General features: G+C 47.5%; 2 protein-coding genes across 5 annotated transcripts in view; one reads left to right on the top strand and one right to left on the bottom strand.

Moving 5' to 3' along the window:
• The window catches only part of MUC6 (mucin 6, oligomeric mucus/gel-forming), a 49,718-nt gene extending 28,278 nt beyond the window's left edge, over nucleotides 1-21,440 (top strand). Inside the window, exons 29-44 of the mRNA XM_058025776.1 lie at nucleotides 17-196; nucleotides 2,166-2,207; nucleotides 2,431-2,664; nucleotides 3,364-3,411; nucleotides 4,787-5,075; nucleotides 5,145-5,230; nucleotides 5,727-6,170; nucleotides 11,371-11,809; nucleotides 12,322-12,773; nucleotides 13,267-13,301; nucleotides 14,256-14,667; nucleotides 14,739-14,741; nucleotides 15,177-15,444; nucleotides 16,598-16,944; nucleotides 18,183-18,285; nucleotides 20,062-21,440. Of these exons, the coding sequence (XP_057881759.1) occupies nucleotides 17-196; nucleotides 2,166-2,207; nucleotides 2,431-2,664; nucleotides 3,364-3,411; nucleotides 4,787-5,075; nucleotides 5,145-5,230; nucleotides 5,727-6,170; nucleotides 11,371-11,809; nucleotides 12,322-12,773; nucleotides 13,267-13,301; nucleotides 14,256-14,667; nucleotides 14,739-14,741; nucleotides 15,177-15,444; nucleotides 16,598-16,944; nucleotides 18,183-18,285; nucleotides 20,062-20,239 (3,560 nt within the window). The 3' untranslated portion in view covers nucleotides 20,240-21,440. The remainder of the gene's footprint in view (nucleotides 1-16; nucleotides 197-2,165; nucleotides 2,208-2,430; nucleotides 2,665-3,363; nucleotides 3,412-4,786; nucleotides 5,076-5,144; nucleotides 5,231-5,726; nucleotides 6,171-11,370; nucleotides 11,810-12,321; nucleotides 12,774-13,266; nucleotides 13,302-14,255; nucleotides 14,668-14,738; nucleotides 14,742-15,176; nucleotides 15,445-16,597; nucleotides 16,945-18,182; nucleotides 18,286-20,061) is intronic.
• A 95-nt stretch (nucleotides 21,441-21,535) lies between these two features.
• AP2A2 (adaptor related protein complex 2 subunit alpha 2) overlaps nucleotides 21,536-24,554 on the bottom strand; it is a 44,262-nt gene continuing 41,243 nt past the window's right edge. For all 4 annotated transcript variants that reach the window (XM_058027406.1, XM_058027408.1, XM_058027407.1 and 1 more), the window contains one exon: nucleotides 21,536-24,212. In XM_058027406.1, coding sequence (XP_057883389.1) covers nucleotides 24,135-24,212 — 78 coding nt within the window. In that variant the 3' untranslated portion in view covers nucleotides 21,536-24,134. The remainder of the gene's footprint in view (nucleotides 24,213-24,554) is intronic.

Raw genomic sequence — 24,554 nt, 5'->3', positions numbered from 1 at the left:
ATTTTTTTTCTCTTAGTAACAACAGTGCAACCTAAAGTAACAGGAAGCTCTACCGTGAGCACACTTCCAACAGTACCTAGTACTTCTTCTGCAACAACTGTATCACCTGAGACTACAAATCCAACAATAACTGCAAAAATTACAGTTCCAAGAACTTCACCCTCAAAATCTCTTGTCACAATAAAGTCAACTACTGGTAGGTTTTTAGTGTTATTGTCTAAAATAAATTATTATAAGCTTGTTCTAAACCTCTGTACATCATTGAGATACCATTCCTAGGAATGCATTTCAAATTCACACAACCTCCAAGCATTAGACTCCAAATCATGAAGCAGGCAGTGCAGGCTTCCAGAAAGGAAGTTTGTAAACCAGAAATGTTCAGAAGTGTAGATTGAAAGTGCATAAAAAGATACAGGACATAGGCATTAGGTTGAAAGTGCAACCAAAAACTGAGTCATCTGAGAAATGAGATAGACAATTAGAAGTTCTATAAGCAGTGAGCAAGCCCAGCTCCAGTTGGCTTTATTAGCTCAGCTTCAGCCTCTTTTCCACTGGTTCATTTATGGGGTTCAAGGAGCACCCAATCTATTGGCTCTGAACAATGTAAGCAAGCCCCAAAGCAGAGTCACACAGGTATCAATGTAGCATCTTTGTCTAGGCTTACAAAGTCCTGTTCTCTGGAGGATGACTCTGCCAGCACAAATTACCTTCTGATTCTGTGGTTTGTGGAGCCTCATTTAGCCTCATACCAACATGCACTTCAGCTAATAAACCACCTTGGACCATGGCTGTCAGGGAAAGCAGAGGTAAAAACAGGTCCCAGAGGAGTCAAAACATATGAAAGCTGACGTTGTGACAGATGATTTGTGCACTGAGGCAAGGGGAGGCTATAGTATGATGTTATTTAGCTTTTCAATACAAATTGCATAAAGCTGCAAGTGTGGCTGATTTGAAACATAATAAAAGCCAATGGACAAAACCCACATGGACTTTAGCCAAAGTGACACAAAGATAACTACTTATATATTAAACAAATCTAATACAGAAAAATATAGAAAATTAGAACAGAGACAGACATGAAACAATTGAAAACAAATGTAACCTCAGAAATATTTAGTAAGCTTATGAGAACATGAATACAACAATCATACTGAAAATATTTGAAAAATAAAGAATTATCTCTAAAATATTAATATCTTCTTTATAATTTATCTGGTTTTAATTTTTCTATGAATTGGTTACTCACATTATATTTTTACCTTTACCCCAAAAGAACATACAACATCAATTTTTACCACACCGAACATGACTACAACCATCACTACCCCTTCCATGACTACCTCAGTGAAAAGAACCACGGCCACTACACCAAAGTCTGCTCCCTCATCACCTTCTGCCTCATCAACTGCTGCTTCAACTGAGACAGAACAAGCAGGGGTCACCTCACCACCCTTCAAGACCACCACCAAAAGGGAACCAGCAACCTCCTCAATACCTATTCAAACCACAACTCAGAGCACAACTTTCAGCCAGCCTAAAATAACAACAGCAGGTAAATAGCACTTTCTTACATCTGTCAGGTGAAGCCATCACTCACAAGGCATATGTCAATATACTCCTTATAAAAAAGCTAAGCATTCTTACTAGTGGTCTTAATATTGCTAACAGAAAGGAAAGGACATGGACAAGAAGTGTGATTAAAATGGAAATTTATCTTGCCAATGCAGCAAGCATCTGACCTCAAAATATGTTAAAGCTAAAATTTCTCTTCCAACAGTTCCTCCAAATTTAAGACAAAATATGTCTATGCCTCAAAGCAAGTTCTTGAAAACTCACAGACCACAGAATACATATTCCCCCTGCCCCTATATATTTCATAGCAAGAAATACTCCCCCCAAAAATATGAACCTTTTTGAATGTCTGTCACTCGATATACAAGGACAGCGTCCTCTGAGGCTGTTTGACAACATGAATTGCTACATCAGCAACTGACAAGCTGGGACAGTGTGTGGTGGGAAGTCTACTGTAGTGAGAGGGCAGCTGTACACTCTTTCCCAAACCCAGGTTTCTCCCACAAAGTACTCTTGGGGTGCATATATATTGGTCTTCTTGTGCAAGCAATTCCAGCTCCCAACCATTACTAATATTCATTCTTTCACCACAGAGAGTGAGGGAACTGAAGCAACCACTCTGCACTACCCAGAAGGTGAGTAAAAGGGACTAGAGAGATGTCTTTGGCCTAAGACTCTGCTTCACCTACCTCAGCTTTTCCAGATGATGGTCTTGCCCAGTTTGGAATACTTGGGAAGGGAAACATGTGCATCCAACAAGGCTCTTCTTTCCTCAGGAGCTTTAGAAAAAGGCATGTCAAATTGTCAGAGGCACCCTTCAGACCCACCCTCAATCAACATGTGCTTTTCTCTCTGCAGTTGTCACCCACTTAAGAACAACCTTGACACAGCCTGTGCAGCACCTCATGACGCAGACACAGACCACCCCTCCCACATCCACCAGCAGCACCTCTGTCCCGAGAGAGACCAGCCCTGCCACCAGCCCAGAAGTTCCACTGACAAGGACATTTCCAAGCTCCACCTCTTTGCCCGTCACTTCAGCCTCATCTGCTTCTTCCCTCTCCTCAACTCAGCTGGGAACATCATATCCTGGTAAGGCTCTCTCCTGCTCTTCTTGCTGCTCTGCCTGCTTCTTCCAGCTCCCACCCTTCTCTTCTAAGCAGCATGTCCCACAAAGGCTTCACTTTTGGTACTCATTCTCAATTGCCCCTGCTATTGCCACGGGACACCAGCAGGTGCTGGGCCTGACCCACGCATGACCCTGACTGTATCCTTCTCCCTGTAACTTCAGGGCTTTGGCTCTGGGGCACAGGCCTCTATTGAGGGTTCAGGCATCCAGGAGTTCCTGCCCTACAGCTACCAATAAGATCCAAGCTAAAACACCTCTCTCTTTTTACAGTGCTGCCCTAAGAATGCACAGTGGGGCAGGGGTGAACAAAAGGCAGGGAAACTGGAAACACATCTCCAGTTTACAGCTCAGGACAGTTTTGAGTGAGAAACATAACCCAAGGTATCATCTCCAGCCAAAGGATGCCTAGGCCCTGGAACACCCATAAAAAGTGCCATTCAACAAATATGACCTCGTGGAACAATGCTGGCCCTGTGTGCAAGAGTCACCATTGGAGGGTGGGCAAGAAAGTGTACAGTCAACTCCAGGCTAAAGTTCTTTCACTTAGACCCACGTGCCCAATTTGTGATCCTGATCCTCCTATGGGGAGATGCTACAACATGCTTTGCCGAGAATCGTTCCCAAGACTCAATCATTCTTTTCTCTCACCCCTTTCTTTGTAGCAAGGGAGCCAACCAGAGCTAAGACACCAACTACTAAAGTAGTACCAGGTGAGTGCTCTGGTCATGAAAGAGATAAGTGTCATCCCTGGCCAATGCATCCATATCCCTTCACTAGCCATGGCCCTCCCATTGATCCCTCCCAGAGAAGTTGGCAGCAGGCCAGTTTTAAAGTACCATTAACAAGTGATACCTCTTCCCCACTCAGCTGCTCAAGGAAGAAGGAGATAACTTGCTAGAGGTCAAACTTCAAAATAGTCAACAGCAAGTACTTACGAAAGAAAAGCAGGACAGGATGGAATGTACTTAGGATAATGGACACCTTTATTAACTGAAAAAAAAACAAACCTGAAATCAACCAGATTTAGTGGGAACCAAGCCTCCCATCCTGGCCCATAAATAAGCACAAAACCTTCAAAACAAGGAGTCAACATCACCCAACTTCCCATAGGCCAGCAACATACCAATGACCTTTGCTTCCCTCCTGGCAGCCTTCACCCGTGAACAGTCAACTGTGCCACACATTGGGCCACCTGTGACCACAGAGAAGACCACAGCCACCACCTCCATCAGCAGCACCTCCAGAACCTCTGTCTCCACAGAAGTGCCTCTGGAAACTGCCTCTCCACATCCCAGCTCTCCACCTGCCCCCAGCAGCCCGCTCAGCACCCGGCTCCCATCCACTGCCACCACTTCCACAGCCTCCTCCACAGCAGCTCCCAGCACCAGCCCCAGGCCCACACCTACAACCCTGAGGCCCAGGGCTTCTTCCCCAACAACCAGTGCTGCAAAGGAGTCTCCTGTCACAGAGTCCTCTGCTCCCACCACGGCCAAAACCAGCCTGCTGCCATCACCTGCTTCTTCTCCCTCCTCAACTGTGTACTCAACATGGCTCAGCTCCTCACAGCCTGGTAAAGTCCTCTCTTACGTGTCCTTCTGCTTCTGCGTGCTCTCCCTTTTCTCTTTTTCATTTCCATGAGTGCAGACCACTTGCATATTTTCTTTAAATTTGCTCTCCATTCCAAATTCTTTTTGAATCAGCACCGTGATGTGGTTGTCATTAGGTACTGCCCTGGGGCTCCAGTCACTCCCACACTGGCCACCATGTCATTTCTGAAGTGGGCAAACATGAATGTGCTCCTATTCCTTGGGAGACGTGCACATCCACACAGGGTCCGCTTCCAGAAAGAGGAAGAGGCATCATGCCTGTTGGAAAGCAGCATGTCATTTTCTTGCCTTTTTATGAGAAAAAAAGAGGGCAGCTATAAGGCAGAGCCCTTGGTCCCACCTCCCTCTGGCTGATAAATGCTCAGTGCAGCATGCTGAAGTTGTTGATGTTGGTGCTCCCAGTCTGGAGCTACAGTGACCACATTTGTCTTCTCATTATGTCCTCATCCACAACTAACCTGTGCTTCCCTCCTGGCAGCCTTCACCCACAAACAGTCAACTGTGCCACACATCGGGCCGCCTGTGACCACAGAGAAGATCACAGCCACCACCTCCATCAGCAGCACCTCCAGGACCTCTGTCTCCACAGGGAGCAACCCACCAAGCAGCACAGAAGGGCCTCGGGAATCAGCCTCTCCACATCCCAGCTCTCCACCTGCCCCCAGCAGCCCGCTCAGCACCCGGCTCCCATCCACTGCCACCACTTCCACAGCCTCCTCCACAGCAGCTCCCAGCACCAGCCCCAGCCCCACACCTACAACCCTGAGGCCCAGGGCTTCTTCCCCAACAACCAGTGCTGCAAAGGAGTCTCCAGTCACAGAGTCCCCTGCTCCCACCACGGCCAAAACCAGCGCGCTGCCATCACCTGCTTCTTCTCCCTCCTCAACTGTGTCCTCAACATGGCTCAGCTCCGCACAGCCTGGTAGGCACCTGCATGAATTCCATTTTTGATTCTTTGTGTCCAGCCACACAGGCTGCTTGCAGAGTTGTTTTCGTTTTTGCTCGCGAACCCCTGTGTTTCTGCATTGGATCACTGGCATGGCTCTACTTAGGTAGGGCTCTGGGACACTGGTCTCTCCCATGGAGCTTGAACTGCCAGTCTCAGAGGGAACTGTCTTTAAGCTCTCCCTTTTCCCTGAAGGGACACATGCATATTCTCACAGAGTCCTCTCCCAGTAATTGGTAGTGGGATGTTGCCCGTTAGAAGGCATTATATCCATTTCCTCCCTTTTAAAGACAGAAACTAGACAGCTTGTAGACAGGGCCCACAATCTCGGTGCTAACTTTTTCCCAGGGAATACTCAGTGCAGCACAGCCCTGCTGTTTTTGTTCATATCCTGAATATGAGGCCTCTGGCCACCTCCATTTCAACTTTTGCTGCCCTCATCCTCAAAAGCTCTCTCCTTTACTTCCAGCAGCCTTCACCCACAAACAGTCAACTGTTCCCTACATCGGGCCATCTGTGACCACAGAGAAGATCACAGCCACCACCTCCATCAGCAGCACCTCCAGGACCTCTTTCTCCACACGGAGCAACCCACCAAGCAGCACAGAAGGGCCTCTGGAAACAGCCTCTCCACATCCCAGCTCTCCACCTGCCCCCAGCAGCCCGCTCAGCACCCGGCTGCCATCCACTGCCACCACTTCCACAGCCTCCTCCACAGCAGCTCCCAGCACCAGCCCCAGCCCCACACCTACAACCCTGAGGCCCAGGGCTTCTTCCCCAACAACCAGTGCTGCAAAGGAGTCTCCTGTCACAGAGTCCTCTGCTCCCACCACGGCCAAAACCAGCCTGCTGCCATCACCTGCTTCTTCTCCCTCCTCAACTGTGTCCTCAACATGGCTCAGCTCCACACAGCCCAGTAAGGCTCCCTCATATCCATCATGGTGATTCCCCCCTCCCGCTTTGCCATTCATCCTTTCCAGCCACACAGGTTACTTGCAAAATTATTTTTTGCTCCCCATACCCCCTTTATCTGATTTGAAACACTAGTATCATCTTACTTGGTTATGGATCTGGGGCACTTCTCTCTCCCATGGAGCCTCCCTCTCCTAAATTTGAGTGTCTTTACGCTCTCCTTGTTATTAAATGTAGACTTGCATATCCAGACAGGGTGCCCTTCTAAGAAAAAGTACTGGGATCTTGCCTGTTGGAAGCCACTATATCCATTTCCTCCCTTTTGAGGACAGAAGCCAGACAGTGGCTTGTGGAGAAGACTCACAATCCCAGTGTTCCTTTTTTCCCCAGAAACACTCCCTACAGCATTGGCATTCCATTTTAAATTCTATCCACAATCTGACTCCTCTGAGCACCTCCATTTCCTACTCTTCTTGTCATGCGCAATTGACCTGTTTTCCTCCTGGCAGCCTTCACTCTTGAACAGTCAACTGTGCCACACATTGGGCCACCTGTGACCACAGAGAAGACCACAGCCACCACCTCCATCAGCAGCACCTCCAGAACCTCTGTCTCCATAGAAGTGCCTCTGGAAACTGCCTCTCCACATCCCAGCTCTCCACCTGCCCCCAGCAGCCCGCTCAGCACCCGGCTCCCATCCACTGCCACCACTTCCACAGCCTCCTCCACAGCAGCTCCCAGCACCAGCCCCAGCCCCACACCTACAACCCTGAGGCCCAGGGCTTCTTCCCCAACAACCAGTGCTGCAAAGGAATCTCCAGTCACAGAGTCCTCTGCTCCCACCACAGCCAAAACCAGCCAGCTGCCATCACCTGCTTCTTCTCCCTCCTCAGCTGTGTCCTCAACATGGCTCAGCTCCTCACAGCCTGGTGAGGCTCCCTTCTATCAATCCTGCTATTTCTTCCTGCTCTCCCATTTCCCTTCTTAGTTTCCAGTTGAAAAGGCTGCTTGCAGAGTTGTTTTAATTTTTGCTTACCATTCCCCCTTCTCCCTGCATTGGATCACTGGCATGGCTCTACTTAGGTAGGGCTCTGGGACACTGGTCTCTCTTCTGGAGCCTGAACTGCCAGTCTCACAAGAGACTCTGTTTAAGCTCTCCCTGTACCCTGAAGAGACAAACGCATATCCAGACAGAGTACTCTCCCAGGAATTGGTAGTGGGATGTTGCCTGTTAGAAGGCACTCTATCAATTTCCTCCCTTTTTAAAACAGAAACCATTCAACTTGTAGAAGGGCCCACAATCTCGGTGCTCCCTTTTTCTCAGGGAATACTCAGTGCAGCACAGCCCTGCTGTTTTTGTTCATATCCTGAATATGAGGCCTCTGGCCACCTCCATTTCGGCTTTTGCTGCCCTCATCCTCAGAATATCTCTCCTTTACTTCCAGCAGCCTTCACCCACAAACAGTCAACTGTGCCACACATCGGGCCATCTGTGACCACAGAGAAGATCACAGCCACCACCTCCATCAGCAGCACCTCCAGGACCTCTTTCTCCACAGGGAGCAACCCACCAAGCAGCACAGAAGGGCCTCTGGAATCAGCCTCTCCACATCCCAGCTCTCCACCTGCCCCCAGCAGCCCGCTCAGCACCTGGCTCCCATCCACTGCCACCACTTCCACAGCATCCTCCACAGCAGCTCCCAGCACCAGCCCCAGCCCCACACCTACAACCCTGAGGCCCAGGGCTTCTTCCCCAACAACCAGTGCTGCAAAGGAGTCTGCAGTCACAGAGTCCTCTGCTCCCACCACGGCCAAAACCAGCGCGCTGCCATCACCTGCTTCTTCTCCCTCCTCAACTGTGTCCTCAACATGGCTCAGCTCCACACAGCCCAGTAAGGCTCCCTCCTATCCATCATGGTGATTCCCCCCTCCTGCTTTTCCACTCATCCTTTCCAGCAACATAGGTTACTTGCAAAATTGTTTTATTTTTTGCTCCCCATACCCCCTTTATCTGATTTGAAACACTAGTATCATCTTACTTGGTTATGGATCTGGGCACTTCTCTCTCCCATGGAGCCTCCCTCTCCTAAAGTTGAGTGTCTTTACGCTCTCCTTGTTATTAAATGTAGACTTGCATATCCAGACAGGGTGCCCATCTAAGAAAAAGTACTGGGATCTTGCCTGTTGGAAGCCACTATATCCATTTCCTCCCTTTTGAGGACAGAAGCCAGACAGTGGCTTGTGGAGAAGACTCACAATCCCAGTGTTCCTTTTTTCCCCAGAAACACTCCCTACAGCATTGGCATTCCATTTTAAATTCTATCCACAATCTGACTCCTCTGAGCACCTCCATTTCCTACTCTTCTTGTCATGCGCAATTGACCTGTTTTCCTCCTGGCAGCCTTCACTCTTGAACAGTCAACTGTGCCACACATTGGGCCACCAGTGACCACAGAGAAGACCACAGCCACCACCTCCATCAGCAGCACCTCCAGAACCTCTGTCTCCATAGAAGTGCCTCTGGAAACTGCCTCTCCACATCCCAGCTCTCCACCTGCCCCCAGCAGCCCACTCAGCACCTGGCTCCCATCCACTGCCACCACTTCCACAGCCTCCTCCACAGCAGCTCCCAGCACCAGCCCCAGCCCCACACCTACAACCCTGAGGCCCAGGGCTTCTTCCCCAACAACCAGTGCTGCAAAGGAGTCTCCTGTCACAGAGTCCTCTGCTCCCACCACGGCCAAAACCAGCCTGCTGCCATCACCTGCTTCTTCTCCCTCCTCAACTGTGTCTTCAACATGGCTCAGCTCCGCACAGCCTGGTAGGCACCTGCATGAATTCCATTTTTGATTCTTTCTGTCCAGCCACACAGGCTGCTTGCAGAGTTGTTTTCGTTTTTGCTCGCGAACCCCTGTGTTTCTGCATTGGATCACTGGCATGGCTCTAGTTAGGTAGGGCTCTGGGACACTGGTCTCTCCCATGGAGCCTGAACTGCCAGTTTCAGAGGGAACTGTCCTTAAGCTCTCCCTTTTCCCTGAAGGGACACATGCATATTCGCACAGAGTCCTCTCCCAGTAATTGGTAGTGGGATGTTGCCTGTTAGAAGGCATTCTATCCATTTCCTCCCTTTTAAAGACAGAAACTAGACAGCTTGTAGACAGGGCCCACAATCTCGGTGCTAACTTTTTTCCAGGGAATACTCAGTGCAGCACAGCCCTGCTGTTTTTGTTCATATCCTAAACCTGAGGCCTCTGGCCACCTCCATTTCAACTTTTGCTGCCCTCATCCTCAAAAGCTCTCTCCTTTACTTCCAGCAGCCTTCACCCACAAACAGTCAACTGTGCCACACATCGGGCCATCTGTGACCACAGAGAAGATCACAGCCACCACCTCCATCAGCAGCACCTCCAGGACCTCTTTCTCCACAGGGAGCAACCCACCGAGCAGCACAGAAGGGCCTCTGGAAACAGCCTCTCCACATCCCAGCTCTCCACCTGCCCCCAGCAGCCCGCTCAGCACCCGGCTCCCATCCACTGCCACCACTTCCACAGCATCCTCCACAGCAGCTCCCAGCACCAGCCACAGGCCCACACCTACAACCCTGAGGCCCAGGGCTTCTTCCCCAACAACCAGTGCTGCAAAGGAGTCTGCAGTCACAGAGTCCTCTGCTCCCACCACGGCCAAAACCAGCGCGCTGCCATCACCTGCTTCTTCTCCCTCCTCAACTGTGTCCTCAACATGGCTCAGCTCCACACAGCCCAGTAAGGCTCCCTTATATCCATCATGGCGATTCCCCCCTCCCTTTTTGCCACTCATCCTTTCCAGCCACACAGGTTACTTGCAAAATTATTTTTTGCTCCCCATACCCCCTTTATCTGATTTGAAACACTAGTATCATCTTACTTGGTTATGGATCTGGGCACTTCTCTCTCCCATGGAGCCTCCCTCTCCTAAAGTTGAGTGTCTTTACGCTCTCCTTGTTATTAAATGTAGACTTGCATATCCAGACAGGGTGCCCTTCTAAGAAAAAGTACTGGGATCTTGCCTGTTGGAAGCCACTATATCCATTTCCTCTCTTTTGAGGACAGAAGCCAGACAGTGGCTTGTGGAGAAGACTCACAATCCCAGTGTTCCTTTTTTCCCCAGAAACACTCCCTACAGCATTGGCATTCCATTTTAAATTCTATCCACAATCTGAGTCCTCTGAGCACCTCCATTTCCTACTCTTCTTGTCATGCGCAATTGACCTGTTTTCCTCCTGGCAGCCTTCACTCTTGAACAGTCAACTGTGCCACACATTGGGCCACCTGTGACCACAGAGAAGACCACAGCCACCACCTCCATCAGCAGCACCTCCAGAACCTCTGTCTCCATAGAAGTGCCTCTGGAAACTGCCTCTCCACATCCCAGCTCTCCACCTGCCCCCAGCAGCCCGCTCAGCACCTGGCTCCCATCCACTGCCACCACTTCCACAGCCTCCTCCACAGCAGCTCCCAGCACCAGCCCCAGCCCCACACCTACAACCCTGAGGCCTAGGGCTTCTTCCCCAACAACCAGTGCTGCAAAGGAGTCTCCAGTCACAGAGTCCTCTGCTCCCACCACGGGCAAAACCAGCCAGCTGCCATCACCTGCTTCTTCTCCCTCCTCAACTGTGTCCTCAACATGGCTCAGCTCTGCACAGCCTGGTGAGGCTCCCTCCTATCAATCCTGCTATTTCCTCCTGCTCTCCCATTTCCCTTCTTAGTTTCCAGTTTAAAAGGCTGCTTGCAGAGTTGTTTTAATTTTTGCTTACCATTCCCCCTTCTCCATGCATTGGATCACTGGCATGGCTCTACTTAGGTAGGGCTCTGGGACACTTGTCTCTCTTAGGGAGCCTGAACTGCCAGTCTCACAAGAGACTCTGTTTAAGCTCTCCCTGTACCCTGAAGAGACAAACGCATATCCAGACAGAGTACTCTCCCAGGAATTGGTAGTGGGATGTTGCCTGTTAGAAGGCACTCTATCAATTTCCTCCCTTTTTAAAACAGAAACCATTCAACTTGTAGAAGGGCCCACAATCTCGGTGCTCCCTTTTTCTCAGGGAATACTCAGTGCAGCACAGCCCTACTGTTTTTGTTCATATCCTTAATCAGAGGTCTCTGGCCACCTCCATTTCGGCTTTTGCTGCCCTCATCCTCAGAATATCTCTCCTTTACTTCCAGCAGCCTTCACCCACAAACAGTCAACTGTTCCCCACATCGGGCCATCTGTGACCACAGAGAAGATCACAGCCACCACCTCCATCAGCAGCACCTCCAGGACCTCTTTCTCCACACGGAGCAACCCACCAAGCAGCACAGAAGTGCCTCTGGAAACAGCCTCTCTACATCCCAGCTCTCCACCTGCCCCCAGCAGCCCGCTCAGCACCCGGCTCCCATCCACTGCCACCACTTCCACAGCCTCCTCCACAGCAGCTCCCAGCACCAGCCCCAGGCCCACACCTACAACCCTGAGGCCCAGGGCTTCTTCCCCAACAACCAGTGCTGCAAAGGAGTCTCCTGTCACAGAGTCCTCTGCTCCCACCACGGCCAAAACCAGCCTGCTGCCATCACCTGCTTCTTCTCCCTCCTCAACTGTGTACTCAACATGGCTCAGCTCCTCACAGCCTGGTAAAGTCCTCTCTTACGTGTCCTTCTGCTTCTGCGTGCTCTCCCTTTTCTCTTTTTCATTTCCATGAGTGCAGACCACTTGCATATTTTCTTTAAATTTGCTCTCCATTCCAAATTCTTTTTGAATCAGCACCGTGATGTGGTTGTCATTAGGTACTGCCCTGGGGCTCCGGTCACTCCCACACTGGCCACCATGTCATTTCTGAAGTGGGCAAACATGAATGTGCTCCTATTCCTTGGGAGACGTGCACATCCACACAGGGTCCGCTTCCAGAAAGAGGAAGAGGCATCATGCCTGTTGGAAAGCAGCATGTCATTTTCTTGCCTTTTTATGAGAAAAAAAGAGGGCAGCTATAAGGCAGAGCCCTTGGTCCCACCTCCCTCTGGCTGATAAATGCTCAGTGCAGCATGCTGAAGTTGTTGATGTTGGTGCTCCCAGTCTGGAGCTACAGTGACCACATTTGTCTTCTCATTATGTCCTCATCCACAACTAACCTGTGCTTCCCTCCTGGCAGCCTTCACCCACAAACAGTCAACTGTGCCACACATCGGGCCGCCTGTGACCACAGAGAAGATCACAGCCACCACCTCCATCAGCAGCACCTCCAGGACCTCTGTCTCCACAGGGAGCAACCCACCAAGCAGCACAGAAGGGCCTCGGGAATCAGCCTCTCCACATCCCAGCTCTCCACCTGCCCCCAGCAGCCCGCTCAGCACCCGGCTCCCATCCACTGCCACCACTTCCACAGCCTCCTCCACAGCAGCTCCCAGCACCAGCCCCAGCCCCACACCTACAACCCTGAGGCCCAGGGCTTCTTCCCCAACAACCAGTGCTGCAAAGGAGTCTCCTGTCACAGAGTCCTCTGCTCCCACCACGGCCAAAACCAGCCTGCTGCCATCACCTGCTTCTTCTCCCTCCTCAACTGTGTCTTCAACATGGCTCAGCTCCGCACAGCCTGGTAGGCACCTGCATGAATTCCATTTTTGATTCTTTCTGTCCAGCCACACAGGCTGCTTGCAGAGTTGTTTTCGTTTTTGCTCGCGAACCCCTGTGTTTCTGCATTGGATCACTGGCATGGCTCTACTTAGGTAGGGCTCTGGGACACTGGTCTCTCCCATGGAGCCTGAACTGCCAGTTTCAGAGGGAACTGTCCTTAAGCTCTCCTTATTCCCTGAAGGGACACATGCATATTCGCACAGAGTCCTCTCCCAGTAATTGGTAGTGGGATGTTGCCTGTTAGAAGGCATTATATCCATTTCCTCCCTTTTAAAGACAGAAACTAGACAGCTTGTAGACAGGGCCCACAATCTCAGTGCTCCCTTTTTCCCAGGGAATACTCAGTGCAGCACAGCCCTGCTGTTTTTGTTCATATCCTGAATATGAGGCCTCTGACCACCTCCATTCCAACTTTTGCTGCCCTCATCCTCAAAAGCTCTCTCCTTTACTTCCAGCAGCCTTCACCCACAAACAGTCAACTGTGCCACACATCGGGCCATCTGTGACCACAGAGAAGATCACAGCCACCACCTCCATCAGCAGCACCTCCAGGACCTCTTTCTCCACAGGGAGCAACCCACCAAGCAGCACAGAAGGGCCTCTGGAAACAGCCTCTCCACATCCCAGCTCTCCACCTGCCCCCAGCAGCCCGCTCAGCACCCGGCTCCCATCCACTGCCACCACTTCCACAGCCTCCTCCACAGCAGCTCCCAGCACCAGCCACAGGCCCACACCTACAACCCTGAGGCCCAGGGCTTCTTCCCCAACAACCAGTGCTGCAAAGGAGTCTGCAGTCACAGAGTCCTCTGCTCCCACCACGGCCAAAACCAGCGCGCTGCCATCACCTGCTTCTTCTCCCTCCTCAACTGTGTCCTCAACATGGCTCAGCTCCGCACAGCCCAGTAAGGCTCCCTCATATCCATCATGGTGATTCCCCCCTTCCACTTTTCCACTCATCCTTTCCAGCCACACAGGTTGCTTGCAAAATTGTTTTATTTTTTGCTCCCCATACCCCCTTTATCTGATTTGAAACACTAGTATCATCTTACTTGGTTATGGATCTGGGGCACTTCTCTCTCCCATGGAGCCTCCCTCTCCTAAATTTGAGTGTCTTTACGCTCTCCTTGTTATTAAATGTAGACTTGCATATCCAGACAGGGTGCCCTTCTAAGAAAAAGTACTGGGATCTTGCCTGTTGGAAGCCACTATATCCATTTCCTCCCTTTTGAGGACAGAAGCCAGACAGTGGCTTGTGGAGAAGACTCACAATCCCAGTGTTCCTTTTTTCCCCAGAAACACTCCCTACAGCATTAGCATTCCATTTTAAATTCTATCCACAATCTGAGTCCTCTGAGCACCTCCATTTCCTACTCTTCTTGTCATGCGCAATTGACCTGTTTTCCTCCTGGCAGCCTTCACTCTTGAACAGTCAACTGTGCCACACATTGGGCCACCTGTGACCACAGAGAAGACCACAGCCACCACCTCCATCAGCAGCACCTCCAGAACCTCTGTCTCCACAGAAACCAGCCCATCAAGCAGCACAGAAGTGCCTCTGGAAACAGCCTCTCCACATCCCAGCTCTCCACCTGCCCCCAGCAGCCCGCTCAGCACCTGGCTCCCATCCACTGCCACCACTTCCACAGCCTCCTCCACAGCAGCTCCCAGCACCAGCCCCAGCCCCACACCTACAACCCTGAGGCCTAGGGCTTCTTCCCCAACAACCAGTGCTGCAAAGGAGTCTCCTGTCACAGAGTCCTCTGCTCCCACCACGGGCAAAACCAGCCTGCTGCCATCACCTGCTTCTTCTCCCTCCTCAACTATGTCCTCAACATGGCTCAGCTCTGCACAGCCTGGTAAGGCTCCCTCCTATCCATCCTGGTGCTTCCTGCTGCTCTCCCTTTTCATCTCTTCATTTCCATCAGAGCAGGTTGCTTGCAAGGTTGTTTTATTTTTTGTTCTCCTTTCACTTTTTTTTTTGCATCAGCATGGTGGAATGAACATTCTCTTCATTATGGCTCTAGAAAAGGTGACGCCCATGTAGCCTGGCCTGCCTGTCTAGGAGGGGCAGTCCTTACACAGTTCCTGTTCCTTGGAAAGACATGAGCATTCAGAAAAGCCATCTTCGAGGAAGAGAGATCATGCCCCTAGGAGAGCACCCTTCCCATTTTGTCCCATTCATGAGGGATGTAAGGAGCAGCTTTTAGACAGGACACAGTTCTAGTCCTCCCTCAAACTTGGGAATAGACACTGCAGTACAGGAGATCTGGCTTTCCTTTTGGTCACAGTCTGAAGCTTCAACCAACCATCTTTGCTTTCCCCTTCTGCCCTCTTCCACAACTGATGTGTGCTTCCCTCCTTGCAGCCTTCACCCACAAACAGTCAACTGTGCCACACATCGGGCCGCCTGTGACCACAGAGAAGATCACAGCCACCACCTCCATCAGCAGCACCTCCAGGACCTCTGTCTCCACAGGGAGCAACCCACCAAGCAGCACAGAAGCCCCTCGGGAATCAGCCTCTCCACATCCCAGCTCTCCACCTGCCCCCAGCAGCCCGCTCAGCACCCGGCTCCCATCCACTGCCACCACTTCCACAGCCTCCTCCACAGCAGCTCCCAGCACCAGCCCCAGGCCCACACCTACAACCCTGAGGCCCAGGGCTTCTTCCCCAACAACCAGTGCTGCAAAGGAGTCTCCTGTCACAGAGTCCTCTGCTCCTACCACAGCCAAAACCAGCCTGCTGCCATCACCTGCTTCTTCTCCCTCTTCAACTGTGTCCTCAACATGGCTCAGCTCCACACAGCCCAGTAAGGCTCCTTCCTAGCCATCCTTTCCCTTCTTGCTCTTTCCAGCTCTCATTTTTTCTGTCACTCAACTGATCCTCCCTACCTCCACTGTTTCTTTCAAAAACCACATTCCAGTTCTGCATTTGTGCGGCTGCTTGCCCCTCTCTTACTTTGCAATTGACCTGTTTGGTTTCCCATTGTATTTCTTGGCTTGTGCACTGTCTCTGCTTGGGACAGAGCTCATTATTGTTCCCAGCAGGTTTCCTGGTACTGCGTTTTAGATGTGAGTCCCAGCCGGTGTTGATGGCACACAAGTGCTTTGCTGATTGATCCGGAGTGCCAGCTCCACCCCTGGGCCTCCTCTGTTTGTCTTTCTGCAAGCCAGGGAGTGTGCATGGGGTGGTCAGGAGTCCATCAGGGACACAGCCTGCATAGCTGGCCCAAACCAGAGTCCAAGGAGACACTGCATGCCACAGAATATCATGCTGAGCTGTACAGTGGGAGAGTAGGGCAGTTACTGCCAGATAGTCATTGCTTGGAGAGTGGATATTGGCAAGTGGTGCAATGTGGTGAGTGACTGCCTTTGCATCTCCACAGGTGGATCCTCATTTGGTTTTTAATTTCTTTATTTCTGAAATCTGTCTCTCTCTGGATATGTGCATGTGTTCCTGCTTTGGCTTTTCTGATTCTTTCCTCATGTCTGAGCAAGGGGAGTGAAGCGTCCAGGTGGGCATTCTCAATTTTACCTGTGCCTTCCTCCTGGCAGCCTTCACCCATGAACAGTCAACTGTGCCGCACATTGGGCCACCTGTGACCACGCACCAGACGACGGCCACCACCTCCATCAGCAGCACCTCCAGAACCTCTGTCTCCACAGAAGTGCCTCTGGAAACCTCTGCAAATCCCAGCTCTCTGCCTGCCCCCAGCAGCCCACTCAGCACCCGGCTGCCATCCACTGCCACGTCTCCATTCTCTTCTGCTTTGGCCTCAACCGTCAGTACAACATCTGTGCCTACATCCCTGACTACTTCCACATTTAGATCTGCTGAGAGCACTACACATCCTTACTTCCAAAACACCACATTGACTCCACATGGCAAAACATCTTCATTCGCTGTCCCTACCAGTATCTCTGCCCAGTCTAGGCCAGCATTGATCCCAACTGTTTTGTCTACAACTATTACCTTTGCTCCCCATGTTATCACAACGGCTTCTACAGAGTCAGTTGAACAGAGTTCCCTGCGAACAACAACACTGACCACTGCCCGCACGACATCATCTCCTCCTCTCACCTCTGGACTTTCAACATCCCTGTCCTCTGTTGTGCCATCAACAGTGCCACACGGTAATGTATCTCTGTCTCATTTCCTCTATCATGGATTTGCTTTGAATGCCTTTTTTTTTGATGAGCGTATGAATTTTCTTTATGTATCCTTTGGCTATGATCATGTTTGTATCCACTGGCTCTTCTTTTTTGTCCTTTCTGCAGTTACTTTTCTAAAGCTGTTGTCTGACGTCTTAGATTTCATACAGGTTCCCTGCTATTCAATATTTTAAACATTAAGAAGTGTCAGTTAAAGAGTCTAACAGGATGCACTTCAGGAGAGCCACAGAACCTTCACTCTGTCATCTTAAAAAGCATTGTAAGAAATTTATTGGAACAGGTTATCCCCTCATTACCCTGCAGCCTTCCCGTTAGCTCTCACACGCTTGGGCACATAGATACAGCATCTTAGTCTACTGCCCAGTTAGTAGTTATCTTATTTTCCAATTTAAAAAATCCCAAAGTCATACTACAGCATTAACTGAGCTTCCCCTGCAATAATGTTCAATAATCTATAACCTTTCTCTCAGCAGAGGACCTAACTGTGCTTAAAAGATTATTGTGCAGGATCAGGTGGGAGCAGTGTATGAATTGCCTTCACAGTTTTCAACGTCTTTGTCTCCTTAATATAAACTTCATACACTATCTTTGAACTCCTTGCAAAACTTGTGTTTTCAGTCAGCTTTCTGCTTCATAAAGTGCTTAGTGTGGTGCTTCAAGGCAGGGGAAAATACACACTGACACATAGATTGTTATCTAACATGTAGCATGACACATTCTCCCTAGCAAGTTGTGAACTTCTGGCTACCTATAAATATATCCTTAAAATGAGTAAATTAAGCAATTTTCAAATAAGTAAAGTCTGTGAACCAGAAATAATTCTACCAGAATGAGCCAACTGGTTGTTCTCTTTGCATCTTTGTGTTCTCAGCATAGGATTAGTTCTTCCCATGCTGGACTGAATGTGTACTATATTCTTAACTGGATTTTTTTGCTTATTTGTAATTCCAACAATTTCTGTTTTCTTAAAATTTATTCTTTTCTTTTGCGGTCCTCCAGGGTAAGCCTCTCCTGCAACTTTAGTGCCCAGTTTAAAACCTTCTCTTGCTGTGTAACTCACTTATGACTTGTTAATTATCTCATGCAATAAGAATGGTTTTACAGGAAACCAAATATGGAGGCTTTGGGCATCTAACAAAGGTCACTCAAGAAGACCAAGATGAATTATAGCAGAATTTTTTTCTTTTTACATTTGACAGAGCATTGTAGAGAAGTTGAATATGAAGAAGAAATAACTTACAAAGGCTGTTCCACAAATGTCACTTTGAGCCGTTGTGAAGGATCATGTTCCTCTTCAACAAAGTAAGGATAACTGAGGCTGTACAGTACTAAAGTTGTTTTCCTTATTTGGCCATCTCTAAGTAGGGAAATTCATGAACAACTGTGCCTTTATAATTCAGGGAGGAAAATGTGGTTAGCATCCACCCAGCAGTGTACAATGTTGCTGTATAAACTGGTTAATAGCAACAATAAGGTCATTAATTACACAGGGATTTACATCTAATCGAGGAAGGTCATCTCACTTCCTTAAGTTTTTGTTGTTTTGCTTTTAAAAAAAAGACAGACATCAATATTCCAGGTTTGGAGGGCTATTTTGTTGTTTTTGATGGTTGGAGGTTTTGCTTTGTTTGTTTTTTAAAGACTGAAAAAGTGGTTTCGACTATAAATACCTATTTCAAATAGCTAAGATAGTAAAATAAGAAATTTCATCTAAGGTAACTAATGCCACTTCAGTTGTTTCATAACATGCTCCTAGTAGTGTAATTCAGGTATATTTTATAATTACAAGGGCACTGTCTGAGCCTGTGCAGTTCTGCTCCCCATTAGGAGAATTTGACAGGAAACCAAGGCTTCAATACAAGTAAACAGTGCAGCAGTATTAGAGTTCAGTTACTGGGGGGGAAGAAGTTACATTCCTAACAATCCAAGCCAATACAATGTTCAAGAATGGAAAACAATGAAGGGTTCTGCTTTTGCAGAACTAATTCAGGAACTAGTTTAAATTAATCCTTATGCTAAAAATTGTCCCCTTCAAAGCACATTCAGGCATGCCCCAGCATTTTGAAAACTGAGCGACTGACCTTGTATGCGGAGTTGACAAAAGGGCTGTGAAACCTGAAGGAAGACTTTTAGAGTTAAGGTTTGTCTCAATTGCTAAGAAAGTTGTGTTAAAACCCAGTTTTAACTGAAACCAAGAAAACTTTTCTCCGCTTCAAAAGAGGATTTTCAAAAAAGAATTTTTTCCCTTAACTCTCTTTTCCCCATACCTGAGTTCTGGCCTGTTATCGGTACAGTTTCCCACTGACAAAGAGAAAGGCAGAACCAAGGCCAGCAGGAGGCTGAACATGGTCAGGAATCAACAGCCTGAGAACTGCAGTACTATAAGGACAGACTCAAATCCTTACCTGCCTATTCAAGCTCTCATTTCTCCTACCTGTGCTGTGAATTCAGCAATTAAGTGCAAGTCTTCTACCTTATTAGCTCACCTCAAACCCAGAACTGGCATCATACAGCCACGACCTCAGATTCCAGCACTAACTGTGCAGTGGGAGAAAGGGGTTTTCCTTGCTCTGTGAACTGCAAAAGGAACACACACAATTCAGCATCTGCAAAAGAGACCTTCTGTAAACTCTTAACTAGTCCAGTGCACAGCTTTAACAAATTTAATCCCTAGGTACTTTACAAATATTCAGAAGGCCAAAAAGAGATCAGGGGAATCAAATTCTATTAGTTTTCCAGTGAGGCCTGAGGCCTAACAGATGATGAGATCATAGAATCACAGACTAGCCTGAGCTGGAAAGGACCCACAAGGATCATCAAGTTCATCCTGTTCTAAAATGGAAGGCAGCAGCTGAGTACACCAGAGTTTCTGCCTCATGAGAACTTAAAATGGAATAATTTCCCACATTATTTGTAGTCCTGCAGGTGACAGAAGCATTCAACTGAGGGCTGTGCTCTTTCCTCTAAACATCTCACCATAGGAAAGAAAGAAGTTCATTGAAAGAAGTTCACTTGAAAAGCTGTGAGCCTAAAATGCTGTAAACAAATGCCAACTGATTATCCCTCCCTTCCACACAGGCTGGATGTTGAGAAGATGATGGTCATCACAACATGTGGCTGCTGTAGGCCACTTGAACTTCTTAAGAAGCAATTCCAACTGCCATGCCAAGACCCAGATAACCCTGGAAGAAGGCTCACCACAGAAATAATTGCATTTAGTGGCTGTGTGTGCGACTTTGACAGTTGCACACACTAGCCAGACCTGATGGCTGCAGATACCATTTTTTGTAATTAAACCCTGATCACAAGTTAATCCTTCCACAGCTCATTGCTGGGTTCTCTTGTACTGATTACACAGGACAGCCTTGCTGTCACACTGCCTGAGCAGCTGCCTGGACTACCAGTGGAGTCATCAGATAAATTATTCCTGATCAGGAGCAGGGTGGGGTGCACAGGAGGAAATAAAGAACAGGCACAGAAATAAACAACAGGCTGAGGGTGGGGAGCAGGAGGGAAGACAAGAAACTGTTTGGCCTTGCTCAGGGGTGATTTATTCAACCAGAGGCTAAAACCTGGCCCATGCACTGGGCAGTATCAGGAATTTAATGTTCAAATAAAGTAGAAGGAATTGAATTTGCTAACTTCTTTCTCCTTATTTGACCAAATATTTAAACTGAAAAATAGTCTATTAGGTTCACTACAGTCAACTTGACCCTGTGGAAGAGCACATTACTTGAGTGGGAGAAGGGAAGTGACCTGTTCCCTGCCTTTGAAAGTGGACACAGCATGTGTGTCATCGTCCACAGATGACAGGGTTGGAAAGCAAGGTGCTACACGACCCAAAGGTGAATGGTGAGGTTTCCACAAGCACCCTTAGTATGGTGGGACATTTCTAGAAAGGTAACTAACACACACATGGAGCAGCTTTGGGATGAAGCTGAAGGCATTCCTCAGCAAGAAATCAAAGCCCACACGCATCTAACAGAATACAAGTGGTTCACTCACAAGCAATTTCTACTTGCTGGGACTCCAGACAAGCTTTACTTTGTTGCAAGTCATTTAAGAAAAAGCTGTATGATTGCAGAAAAGCTCAGAGTGCTTTTTTCCCTTTCAGCAAATACAAGAAAAGAACCTGAAGCATACATTCAAAGCTTATAAGGTTAATTTAGCAGTTCAGATTACTGTTCTTCTACAGTGCCATCAACCCTGCATCCAATAGAGCTGTGTGCTGCTTAGCCTGAACCCCACTACTAGAGCAGTTTACTGCAGCAAGCACTGCTCATGTACTTACTGCTGTTAAACACTCTAGGGAGAAAGATTTTACACCTGGGGCTTTTTAAAAATAGAGTATTTATAATTTGTAACCAAACGAGAGCAAAATCAAACTCACTTACTGGGGGAGCAGAAATCCATAGACCAGGTAGGACTCCAGTGAACAAACCCACCAGTGTTTCTCAGAGAAGAATCACAGCAATTGTGTTCCACAACAACTGTTCCACAAGAATATTTTTTACACCTTCATACCCCCAGACAAAAAAAGGACAGTTTCATCACTGGTCTAATCATTTATTTAATCTTAATATGTTCTTCTGATGAATATAGTCTAATATATAGTCTTCTATATGAAAATTCTCCACTTAATTTGACAGAACTTTGTTTTATACAAATAAGACAATCACCATAAATGTTACATACTGGAGTGTAGGTCAAGAATGAACATATGCTACCTGTTTTGCTATTCAGTTATTTTCACATGTCAATGCCTGAAAATACTGCACTTAAAAACAATAACACTGTTTACTGCAGAAATTACTTTGTCTGCTTGACAGGATACATCACTGGTAAGTTAACCATCATTCACAAAAAAAAAATAAAATCAAGTATTTGTCTTTAATTTGTTCACTTTTCTGCTCATGGCTTCATTGAGCTGACACTGAATACAAAGAGTAAACAGTCATAAGCTTAACACAGTCACCACTGAAATGACACTTTCCCTTACCCCCCCTCCTTCCCACACTTTAATGCACATTTTAGCACAGCTTGAACCAAAGCAAAGTGAAATAAAGTAGTGCAGTGTCTCAAGGTGTCCTTTAATGAGGGCACAGAACATTTTTCAGGGGGACAGATATACAACAGGATTTGGAAAATACAAAAGAGAACCTCCTCCTCTGTCTTTGCTAAGACTCCCTTTAGTTCAGCACATCAGATTTTAACAGAGTAGCCAAGAGCATGGTTAACATAACAGGACTAATAATGAGACACAGAACATTGTGAAGCCAAAACAAAAGGTATTCCATCAGTATTTGCCAACTGCCCAGCCTGACCGCAGGAACCACTCACCAAGATTTTCAATGACAATATTTATGATTTAAGAGTCTTAAGCAAGAAGAATGTGAAAGGCCTTAAAGGGGCCAGTTGTTCCAGAGAACTTTTGCAGAAAGACCAGGCCTTTAGCCTAGTTTTCAGCCATAATATCCAGTTACCAGCAATTTCTGGAAAAACAAAACACATCCCCCAAAATCCACACATCACAGCCAAACCTTTGTTCCTCATTTTTCTCTTTTACTCAAGTACGATCAGGAGCCTTCAGCCAAACCAAGTGATAATCTCCCAGTTACATCATTTAAGCTCAAAGCACTGAAGACAAAAAGCAAGGCACACTCAATCATGGAGAATCCTGTCCCCTGCTGAGCATGGGCAGCATGACAGCAGCCCCATTTAAATGTATTTTCAGTGTCACCACCATGACTCAACACCTTCATTTCCTGGGCACGTTTGCCTGTATGTGTTCTGACACAGCAGTCCCAGGCTTCCTTTCAGTGACCATGAGGAAATCTTGACCTGAGGTTCCCTTCTCCTGTCAGCAGGAGCTGATTTTGTTCACCATGATCTGTAGCTCTTGCTGACACCAGCCCAGGGTTTCTAAGTGGGCCACCTCACCTGCTTTGGTTTAGCAGCTTCTGTTGCACCTCAAGGCTTGAGGAGCGTGATCCAAAGTTTCTGTCCACTGACTTCTGCAGAGAGGCTGCAAAGAGTTTGATGTGAAACAAGGTACAAAGACTTCAGCTGTAAAAACCTCTAGAAAAGCTGAACACTTCTGGGTTTTCTACTTTCAGTTTCAACAGAAGTTTTCTATACCATGTTGGACATTTTTACCACTGACAGAAAGGAAACTGCTTAGGTATCAGTTATTCAGCTCTTGAGTCTGAACATTAATGAACACTGGGGAAAAGATATTGATTAAAATTACATTTTCACCTAAGAGTGCATGCCTTACAAGCCCTTCAAGGGCCCTTTTCTTCCCACTTCTTTTATACAACACTAGTTTCTGCAGTTAATTGTATCACATCATTAGGACTATTACTTGTCAAGTCTGATGGCAAACAGAAAAAACATAGAACAGAATATTTAACTTCACTGAGAAACAACGAACAAGTATATACTCATTCACCCCCTACCAGAGAAGCTCACCTCATGAATGGAGATAAGCAGGAGGATTAAGAATAGCTTTTGTGTTCAATCCAAAGATCAGAAAACATTAGGATGTAAAATATTACAAGATTAACACCTTTAAGACTCTGGTTCTGTGGCATTTTTCAAATTCAAAGACTGGCGACTCAACATAAATGTTCACTTTAATCAGATTCAAACACATCTTCAAATCTGCCCTTCCATCCAGTAGACAACTTGTGGCAATGTTCAACTTTACAAAGTTTTGACTCTACATTAGCATGGGAATTAACCTTCCTGAGCAGCAGTACACTGTTTTCTTTCAGCTCAGAGCAGAGGAAATATCTCTTAAAGGTACTGAAGCAGAAGGTTTTTGAGCTATTTTCAGCTGAAATCCTTGATTGCCACAACGAAAACCATTTCCCTTCAACAAGTTTAAAAGCCTGACCCCTGCAAAAAAAGGAGCAAAAGACAGCCCTACCACCCTTTATGTAACACACTAAAAGCCATTTTTAATGGAAAAGTCACTTCCCTGTACTGTACATTTTATAGTCTTAATTTCAAACAAGGGTCAAGTCCTATTAAGGCAGGGAGCTGGTATTGGTTAACATTGCAGTACTCAGACAGTGATGTACAAGACATTTATTTGCAGTATGATGACAGTGATATAAGTGGAAAAACCAAAACTGACATGGTTAATATTAAAACTGTTCTGACAGCAATTCACATAATCTCTGAGATACAGCTTCTTTACTTGTTCGTAGTGTGAGCCTATACATCTGAAAAAGAACATAAAATACTATTTAAACAGTTTGGCATTAAAGGAATGCACAGTCAACAGTGAAAACTAACAGTTACCTCTTACTTGCTTTGTAAGCTTTGTTAGGAAAAAGATCTCAAAACACTCAGAGGCAGCAAGCCACTGAGCATCACAGCTTTTTCAAACCACTGGCTGAACCAACCCTATCTTCAAACCCTTGTTGAGAATTACTGTTACTCAAGTATTTTTGGGTTTTAACAGAAAGGTGTTGTCCAGAATATCTGTTAAAGAGGAGCAAATGCTGTGGAAAAGTCTAAAGACCCTGTACATCCACTTCTTCAGGGAACAGAAGACACAACCA

This window comes from Melospiza georgiana, chromosome 6, assembly GCF_028018845.1.
Source record: "Melospiza georgiana isolate bMelGeo1 chromosome 6, bMelGeo1.pri, whole genome shotgun sequence".
Taxonomy (NCBI): domain Eukaryota; kingdom Metazoa; phylum Chordata; class Aves; order Passeriformes; family Passerellidae; genus Melospiza; species Melospiza georgiana.
Note: the sequence above shows the minus strand (reverse complement) of the source record. Positions and strands in the feature narration are given on the sequence as shown.